The 9,336-nt window shown below is 47.2% G+C and overlaps 1 protein-coding gene across 1 annotated transcript; it reads right to left on the reverse strand.

Annotated features, from left to right (window-relative positions):
• Positions 1 to 687: 687 nt before the first annotated feature.
• On the reverse strand, positions 688 to 9,336 carry Acrbp (acrosin binding protein). The gene is made up of 10 exons (XM_076852584.1): positions 9,294 to 9,336; positions 8,787 to 9,005; positions 8,443 to 8,537; positions 7,836 to 7,953; positions 6,728 to 7,199; positions 5,922 to 6,054; positions 2,926 to 3,105; positions 2,676 to 2,843; positions 1,347 to 1,430; positions 688 to 810 (listed from the first exon to the last, which is right to left on the reverse strand). Exons 1-10 carry the CDS (start codon positions 9,334 to 9,336, stop codon positions 688 to 690), a joined length of 1,635 nt encoding a protein of 544 aa, XP_076708699.1.

Genomic DNA, 9,336 nt, shown 5'->3' on the forward strand with positions numbered 1-9,336 from the left:
TGCAAGGCCCTGGGTTCGATCCCCAGCACTGCAAGAAAAAAAAAAATACTGTTGACTACTGTGAGCCTATAGTAGAGGAAGAAACTCAACATGTGTTTCTCCTCTCTTGAAAAAGTGTAAGCTATGCCCACTTGTCCAGAGCTGATCCCATGTGGACATGATCTCAGGCTCTGACCCTTATCCTTTAGAGGGACAATCCTACACTCACTTCTAAGATCATAGGACCCAGAGCTTTAGAAATAAAGACACACATGCCCTCATAGTACACATAATCCCTAAGACCCTGGCCATAGCCTTCTTCAATCCAATTCCCTGACTGCTTAGGTCTTCTGCTTCTCTGACAGATGCCTGCTTCCCTGAGTACCATTCCCATGAGGTTCTCCCATCTGCAACTGGATCCATAAAATTGGGAGGTTAGAGGTTGATTCCCAAGGGCAAGGTGGCAGTGCTGAGGATGAAGATCAAACCAAAAAAGGGCACACAGGCTGAAAATAAACACTTTATATAAAGACATTCTCCTAAGGCAGATGGAACTCCCATTGTGGACCTCTCTGGGACTGCTACCCCAACCCAAGGAGAGTGTTACTAGGACTAGGTAAGAGACCCATGAGAGGCAGCCTGAAAGCAAACTGACAGATAAAGAAAGTGGACCTGTCAGGCTGGAGTGGGGCCAGAATGGATCCCAGCTCATCCAACTTGGCCTAGAGTCAAGGTGCTGAACTCCTGGCTCCATCGAAGCACAAGGTCCTCACTTTTGGTCAGGGATAAAACAGTGTAAGTTTCATTCTGCAGACATCTCGTGCGGGATACCTACATGGGGATTGTGCATATAATCTGTGACACAGAGCCAGGTGCCAGGAATGTGCAGGTGAGGAGGTGTCAGAAGCATCACAAGAACCAGAGGTGGGCAGTAAAAGAGAAGAGGAAACTAAAAAAATAATTTTTTTCTGTATGATGGAGGAAATACCAAGTGGCTCAAACCCCTTCTTTTGGAAATCAGGAATCTGAAGCACAGAGGGGCACTTGACTTATCCTAGGCTACCTAGTAAGTAAGGAAGCCAGATTAAAACTCAACATCCAATTTCTAGCCTAGGTGTGATGTCCTCAGTGTCCTCCCCTCATCTGCACCATCTTCCTCTTGAACCCTTGTGCATGGGAGGAGGGACTTGCTTAATCCAGGACCAGAGGCCTGGAGGAAGCACCCTGAAGAGGTCCCTGACCTACAGATGCAAGTAGAGAACTGGCTCCCCATAGCCCAACTTCTGGAAGAGGGGAATTCAGAATACACATCAATGGTATGGGTGACTGAAGGGCTCCTGGAGGTGGGGGCAGGTTGGGGTGCTCACCTTCCGATTCTGGTTTCTCATCAGACATTGCTGGCTTTTAAAGGAACAGTAGTTTGGATACTGGACATAGTCTGTGTCACAAACCTAAGCCAGGAGCAAGAGAGGGGAATATAAGAAGCCTAACAGAACATCAAACACCAGGGGATACTGGCAATGGCAGAACCAGGGGCAGGGGTGTGGCTTTTGACAACCAGACCTTGCATACCTGGGATGTATCTCATTGTGCTTTCTGAGGAATAAGCCTCTGTTCCTCTGCCCTTTCCCTCTCACCCTCAGTCACAGATTGCTAAACAGCATTCAGGAGCTTGGAGAAACAGAATTGGCTGCCCTACTGGTCAGCTTGCTGGGAAACTGACTGAGGAATGGGATTGGAAAGGTGGGTAGTTCAGGATCAAGAATATGGGCTAGGGATGTAGGTCAGTGGTAGACTACTTACTTAGTGTTTATGAGGCCCTGTGTTCCACCCCCAGCAACAAAAGCAAGAAGTTGTTCAGAACATGGGAAAGGGGACCCAAATAGTGGTCAAAATATCAGGGATCCTTCTGGTGATGGTGATGAGTGAGGAGGATGGTAGAAGAAACTGTTGTGTGACAGTGGGTCAATAACTTTCCTCTTTGGAACTTGCCTCCCATCTATAAATCCAGGGAGCAACTGAGATGATTTCTGAGACTCCTTCCAGGTCTAGAGGTTCAGGGACAAAAGCTAGGCACTGTCCTGAAGCTCAGCACCAGCCTTTTCTCCCCACCACCCACTACCCCCAGTTGCTGTGGATGAAATCCAGAGCCTTGTGCATGCCAGGTAAGCATTCCACCACTGAGTTATACTCCTAACCTCAACCAGCCCTTTCTTAAGATGGTCCTACTTTTCCTTGTCTGGGTTTTTCCTGTCAAACCACAGGAGGGAGTCTCAGCAACTACTGACAATCCTGCTAAGAAGTAACTTTGGGGAGAGGGGAGCCAAATTGCTGTCACTAAGCAGGGAATGCACTGGAAGTGTCAGGGAAGGAGTCTGGCAGGCTAAGGCAGGGATCACAGGGCCAGGCAATATCCTCCATGTCACCTAGTCTTTTATCATAGAGATGAGTATAACTTTGACTGGATCCCCTCTTTCTGTCTCTTGCCTCCCAGTCCTGTGCTTTCTCATCTGGCTGGTTTCCTACTGCTTTGCCAAAAACAATCTTAATCTTTTGGGGAGGTGTGCTATGGTCTGTTGGAATCAGGTAGGAGGTTCTGTGAGGAACTCAAGCCCCCTTCCACATCCTAGAGCACATACTTACAAGGAACTAGGGCAAAGGGAGGGGTGGGCTAAGCTTTGGGGTAAGGGTCTGACCTTGGTGGGGAAATCCCCATCATGGAAGCTAAGGAACTCAGTCTGGAGCCAGCTGGAGACTCGGACATCTTCACAGCCCTTTGTGGCAAGCCGGGCACACCAGAAGTCCATGCGGAGCCCACCATACAATTCCAGCCCATAAAAGCGGCCTGCTTCTGGGGACCCTACCTGTGGCACAGGAGACAGGCAAAAGGTGCACATCCCTTGCCCTCCTACAGGCCTCCCCACTACAACTTGCCTGGCCAGGTACCTGGGTGCCAACAGACACGCCCTGGGCTGTGAGCAAGGGGCTGAGGAAGGGTGTCTTGTGGGAAGTGTCACATTCTTGCCGTCGTAGGTTGTTCTCTGAGTAGCACTGCTCCAGCTTCAGGGAGCAGAAGGCACAGAGGGGACAGATAGATGTATGTCGCCGCCCAAGACTGTCACAGACCTGAAGCAGGAGTATGAGTGAAGAGTTGAAGCTGGGACTTGGTGGCTTGCCTTTTCCCCAACCTCAGCCCTCCAGAGCGGCCCACAGAATGTTTTTGCTTTAAGGCTCTTCTGATAGCTTCTCTGGATTTTCTCCCCATTTTCCTCCCCAAGGACCTTGCCTCAGCTATTTCTTCACCCTTTTCCTGGATGGGGATGTGGACGGTTTCTATTCTTGGGTAATTTTCATCTATGTGCAGGTGATACTCCACAAATTTTTTTGTGCTTATAGGGATTGAACCCAGGGGTGCTCTACCACTGAGCTACATTCCCAGCCCTTTTTGAGAGGTTCTCACTAATTTGCTGAGGATGGCCTCGAACTTGTGATCTTCCTGCCTCAGCCTCCTGAGTCACTGGGATTACAGGTGTGTTCCACTGTGCCTGGCTGATACCCAAATCTTTATCACCAGCTCTGATCTCTTCCCTGAACTCAAAATTTTAATTGTCAAGTACATTGGAGAACCGCCAATTGCCCCTAATTTATCTTATCTGAGAAGAACCCATAACCATCTTCCATTCTGTGCTAATGATAATACTAATATTTGCAGAGAGGTGACAGTGTTTTGGTACTATCTATTTAGTCTCATTTGTCTTCTGAAGACCCCTGTAACAACAACAGAAGTACCAATACTATTTCTCATTCACTGCTAAAGAAACTGAGGCTTTCTTTATAAGTAATTGTTAGATTCAGTACATTGTTCAAAGCCACATGTCTAACAAAAGATGAAGTTGGGACATGGATCTAGGTCCTTCTAACTCTATAACCTATGCTCTACAAAACACCTAGGTTTGAAACCTTCAGGTTTTTGGAAGATCTTCTCAAAGTGGAGTTACCCATCTCCTAGCTCGACTCTATCCTGATTGAGCTTCCTCATCACTACAGAGGGATCTTGCTAAGCAGTATCTTCAGTCAATTCCATCATCCTCCTTTCTCAACAGTGGGTACAGCTTGTAAAGGTGTATGGAATTTCTTATATCACCTGCTTACTCTTTACAGAAGCACATAAGGGCAGCATCAAGTCCCTGACCCAAAATCTGCATTAAATTCCCCCTGCCTACAAAATTAAATACAAATGCTAAGACTGCCATTTAAGACTTTTAACATGTGTCTCCCTTTGCTCTGCTGCAAGTAAAATGCACTCTGCTGCACTCTTTTCCAACTCCTTCAGAGAGTTTCTTTCATGACTCTGAACTTTCCACCCCCTCGCAATCCCACCAGGCTGCTACTGGGTAATAAAGCCAGGGGCATTCCATCACTAAGCTATATCCCTAGTCTTTTTTATTTTTTGAGACAGGGTCTCACCAAGTTGCCAAGGCTGGCCTTGAACTTGCAATCCTCCTCCTCAGCCTCTGAAGTAGCTGGGATTACAGGTGTGCACCACTGTGCTTGGCTTCCCCCTGAATTTCTGACAAGTTTTTTAAAACCTCTAACTCCTTGTACCCTCCTTCTATAGGATGAATCTCCTTCCTGGGCTCTCAGCCTCTTAAAAGAAGAAACCGTATGCTCACTCTGAGTCTGGAGATTCCTAGTTGCTTCAGAGCCTTTACCCATACTATACCATCTACCAGGAACCTTCCCTGGAGCTCCTTCTTTGCCTGGTTAACTTCTCTTATACCCAAGTCTCAGAGGAACAGATGTTAATCAGATTAACATCTGTTCCTCTGAAAAAGCACTCTCTAATCCTTCCAAACATGGAGAATCTGTCCCTCCATCCCATCAGTTCTCTGCACTTTGTTCTTATCCCTATTACTGATGTCTAGCCTGCCTGTTTCCTCATCTCTCTTTCCTACTAGATTCCAAGAAGACAAAGCATTGGATCTACTGCACCTCAATTACCTAATAGAGAGTTGGTGCCCAGTCAGTATTTGTTAAACAAATGGATGAGTGCATGATATAGTGGCTCTCAAATATCTGCTAAGTTTGTATTATTTGAAAACAGTAGTGCCAGGTGTGGTGGTACATGCCTGTAATACCAGCTACTCCAAAGGCTGAGGTAGGAGGATGGCAAGTTCAAGGCCAGCCTTGGCAATTAGGCTCAAAATTAAAATAAATAAATAAATAAAGGGCAGGGGAGTAGCTCAGTGTCAAAGCCCCTACTTCAAGTTCAGTCTCCAGTATTAAAGAAAAAAAGATGGCTCAATCTAGGAGCTGAGTGCAATGGCATGCACATATAGTCAGATACTCAGGAGGCTGAGGTGGGAGGATCACTTGAGCTCAGGAGTTTCAGACTAGCCTGAACAATTTCATCTTGAAAGAAAGGAAAACCTAAACTATATTTCCTGGGAACAAACTTGCTGCATTTGGGTTTTTTGTTTGTGTTTTTTTGTGATGGTAATTAAACCCAGGGCTTTGTGTATGCAGGGCAAGCACTCTGTCAACTGAGCTATATCCCCAGGCCTAGACTTGCTGTATTTGGAAAATATTTTGAGACTATAATCCTTTTACAGATTCCCTGGAATAGATTCTATGAACCTTTTGGAAAGGAGAGCTGCATCAGCTAGGTGCAACTAGGTACTGAAAATGGTGAACAGGATCAAGAGATGACTCAGAGCCTCACAAGTTAGTGGGCTGGAGGATGAATTCCAGACTAGGGACCAAAGCCTTCCTCCTTGAAGATGGACTGACGTGCTTCCAAAGGAGGAAGTCCCACTTGGATAGAATCTCCACTACTATGCCTCATGTTTTCCTTGCTCATTCCCTTCTCCCATGGCTTCATGTAGTGCCAGACCCAAGGATGCCTAGTGGCACGTATCCATTAAACAGCATGGCAGGCATACCGTCTTCCCGAAACCAAGGATCTCCTCCTCTAGGTACTTCCAGGCCTTGGCTGTGGGGGTCATGATGCAGGTATTCTCCACAATTGAATAGCACAATATCAGCAAGGACTCTGTGTGGGGTAGTTGCAGGAGGCTGCAAGAAGACAGTACTGACTGGTGGGGATGAGCTGGAAAGCTGGAGCAGAAAGACATATCTACTCTCTTGCCCTCCCCTTAGCATCTGTTTTTGTTTTTTTTTTTTTTTTTTTTTTTTTTGTACTAGGGATTGAACCCACAGGCTTTCTATCACTGAGTTACATCCCTAGCCCTTTTTATTTTTTTGAGACAGGGTTTCACTGGCCACCCTCCTGTCTCAATCTCCCGAGTTGCTGGGATTACAGGCATGAACCACCATGCCCGGCACAGTTGTCCTTTGTCATATACCTTCAGCATGCTTATCATGGGGCCTTTAGTATGGGGCCTGAGAGGCCTTGGGTCAATTGCCTCCTTTTACAAATGAGAAACTGAGGTTCAGAATGGAGGAATAATAACTTTCTCACTGTTAGAATGCTAATCAGGGTCAGAGACAAGACCCAAACCCAAGCCTGGTAGCTCCAGGTTCAGGGCTCATTGTCCCACATCATGTAGAGAATGAGCACCTAGGTCAGGGATTAAAGCCAAGGATAGGCATAGCAGTTGCTATTTGTGCCTGAAGCGCAAGTAGGTCTGAGTGGGTTTGCAGGTCGGAGCTGGAAAAGTGAGCTTCTTGTTTCCAAAGAAGGCAGCAGGGATGTCAGGGCCCATGAGGGAGTCACAACTTCCTGTACCTGCCAGGGTTTTGACTTCTGCTCCAGTAGACATCCTCATCATATATTTCATTCATTTCATCTATTTCTTGTGCTGATTGAGTGACCTCTTGGGTGTTCTCCATGACAGGAGCAGGTTCTGCTTCTCGGACTCGGGGAGTAAAGGAGGAAGGGTTGGAAGACAAAGATTCAGACAGAAACTTAGCCTCTGCATTAGCCTGCAAACTAGACACTGTCTCAAGTCCCTCTTCTGTCCCCTGCTCCTCTTCCTGCTTTCCCTCCTCCTCTTGTTCCTCCTCTTGCTCTTCTTGCTCCTGCTCTTCTTCCTGCTTTTGTTCTTGCATTTGCTCTTTTTTGTGTTGCTCCAGTCTGTGTTCCTGCTTGTGATCAGGCAGTTGCTCTTGGCCTCCCAGGGACAAGGAGGATTGGAGCAGCTCCTCCACGTTGTTGTTCAGCCGCTCAGGCCAGGGCTGGAAGGCCTGCCGTTCTGTGGCTACCACAGGGTTTGGGAGGAACCAAAAAAGAGAAGAGAAAGAGACAGGCTTTTGGCACCTAAGTGTATGTTCACACATAAACACAAGGACAGTAAATGTAGACTAAAATTACATTTACCTACATAGTTAAGTTTAAAAAACAAAAAACGAATATGAATATCAAAATGAAATATATTTCCATGGCAAATGTTGTGTTGGTGGTATGTGTCATACCTCTCTTACAGTGCTCTTCTTTCCTACCTCCCACCTCAAATGCAACTTTTTTTTCTCTCTCCCTAGGGAACAAAAAATATTCCAAGTAGCTAGAAACTAATGCTTTCTACTGGTGCTGGGAATTGAACACAGAGCCTCATGCATGCTAAGCACATGCTTTACCACTGAGTTACACCCCCAGTCCTAATCCTTTCTAAAATGAAGATGTTAGATTATAAAAGGTCCAGAGAAGTTCCAATGCTGGAAACTAGGAAAAATGGACTCAGGGTAGGATTGTAAATAATGGCAGAAGATATTCTGGGGCAGAAGAACCATATCTGTATTCATAAATTCCATTCTCCCTGTTCAACATTCTTCCCCTTCCCTATTACCTACATCCTGTGACCTATATCCTGGCTCTGGAAGTTGTGGTAGGGTCTCACCTGTGATATGAGATAAAAATGGGGAGGTCATGGTGGTGGGTGCGACTTCTGCTGCAACCTCTACCTCCTTGTAAGTATTAGGTGAAAGAATGGATACTGGCTGGGAACACCGAACTCTCTGCAGGGAGAGAAGGAAAGTGGGAAAGCCTTTCCCAAGGGCAGACTTCTGTTCTAGTGAATTGTTCAGTCCCTTTCCCAGGATGGCTCATCCCTCATAGATCCTGGGAAAGCACAAAGGAACATGATCTTTGCTGGAACCCTCTAGTCCTGAGAAAGGGTCTCTCTGGAAGATAGTCTTTTTGTCTGGGTCATACTCCTGCCTCACTCTTCTGCTATTGATTAGAATAAAATCACTGACCTATTAGAAGAAATGGAAGGCCTTGTCTCTGCCTCTTCCCATCCCTCTTCCCTACTTTTCTTGAAGTAACAGGGTTTTTAGACAGTATGAATGTCCAGGTGAGACTATTCATATATAATCTGAGCAAATGACTGGCAAATGGCAGAGAGGAAGGATCTAAGGAGGATGTGTTGGAGCCCTTCCTCAACTCCCCATTTCTACTCCTTTGGCCTTGGAGTTATCATATCCAACCTTTCTCCTGGGCCTCACCTTGGCATAGTAGACATGGTTGGAGCAGCGATACTGAGTAAACTGGCAGAACGACTCAAACCAGGATGCATAAGGAAGGTCGGAGCAGACAGCGCCTGAGAAGGGGCAGGAGTGGAGAAGGTGAACACGCAAGAGGGAAGGCCCTCTGGGGAAGGCCTGGGTAGAGTACAGTATGAGACTCTGGCTTAGAGGCTGGCCATACCCTCCCTCTATCTCACATGAGCACAGGACTTCTGCCCTGGGCTTGGGTGAATTCTGGGTGTCTTGGTTTCCCCTATCTCACGTGAGCACAGGACTTCTGTCCTGGGCTTGGGTGAATTCTGGGTGCCCTGGTTTTCCCTCACCATCCGGCACCAAGCCGTGGTTTTCATATTGATCCAGCTGGACCAGAGTGGGGTTTCGGCAGCCATGGGTCGCACGAAGACGGCAGGTGGTCTCTGCCTTCCAGGTTGGGGTCAGCAGAGCAAAGAAGCGTTCATATTCGCTGGGGGAGAGAGGACTGCCTGGAGTAGAGGCTGAAGTTGACTCCTGGGCTGGGGCAGGTGCCAGAGGCAGGAGCAGCACTGAGGAGTAGGGTAACATGGTTGGACACACAGCAACCCCAAACCCGCTCCAGACCCAGGCAAATTAGGAACCGGGATGTTCCTGCGGGTGGTCCCCACTGAGAAGGTTAAGGAAATTCTAGAGACAGGGGGGAAATCGGGAAGGATGTCAGAAGCAAGGGAGCGGACTCAAATCACCATGATAAAGCGTCTCAGAAACCATAAAAAAAAAAATGACTCTCAGGCAGTAGAGGGCGAGGGCTGAGCTCAGGGAGGATCACGCTATTAGAACAGGTGGGAACCTCTCACCCTTCAGGAGAGAGAGGAGGAGGCCATCAGACAGTTTTGTCAT

The sequence above is a fragment of the Callospermophilus lateralis genome, chromosome 4, assembly GCF_048772815.1.
Source record: "Callospermophilus lateralis isolate mCalLat2 chromosome 4, mCalLat2.hap1, whole genome shotgun sequence".
Lineage (NCBI taxonomy): Eukaryota > Metazoa > Chordata > Mammalia > Rodentia > Sciuridae > Callospermophilus > Callospermophilus lateralis.

What these genes read in the sequence shown, in the direction of transcription:
- Acrbp (XM_076852584.1), bottom strand. Translation starts at nt 9,336, where the DNA reads ATGACAAAACTGTCTGATGGCCTCCTCCTCTCTCTCCTGAAGG. An exon ending in TCCTTGGTTTCGGGAAGACG is followed by an intron (nt 3,106 to 5,921) that starts GTATGCCTGCCA and finishes CTCCTGCTTCAG; the next exon opens with GTCTGTGACAGTCTTGGGCG. An exon ending in TGAGAAACCAGAATCGGAAG is followed by an intron (nt 811 to 1,346) that starts GTGAGCACCCCA and finishes ATCCCCATGTAG; the next exon opens with GTATCCCGCACGAGATGTCT.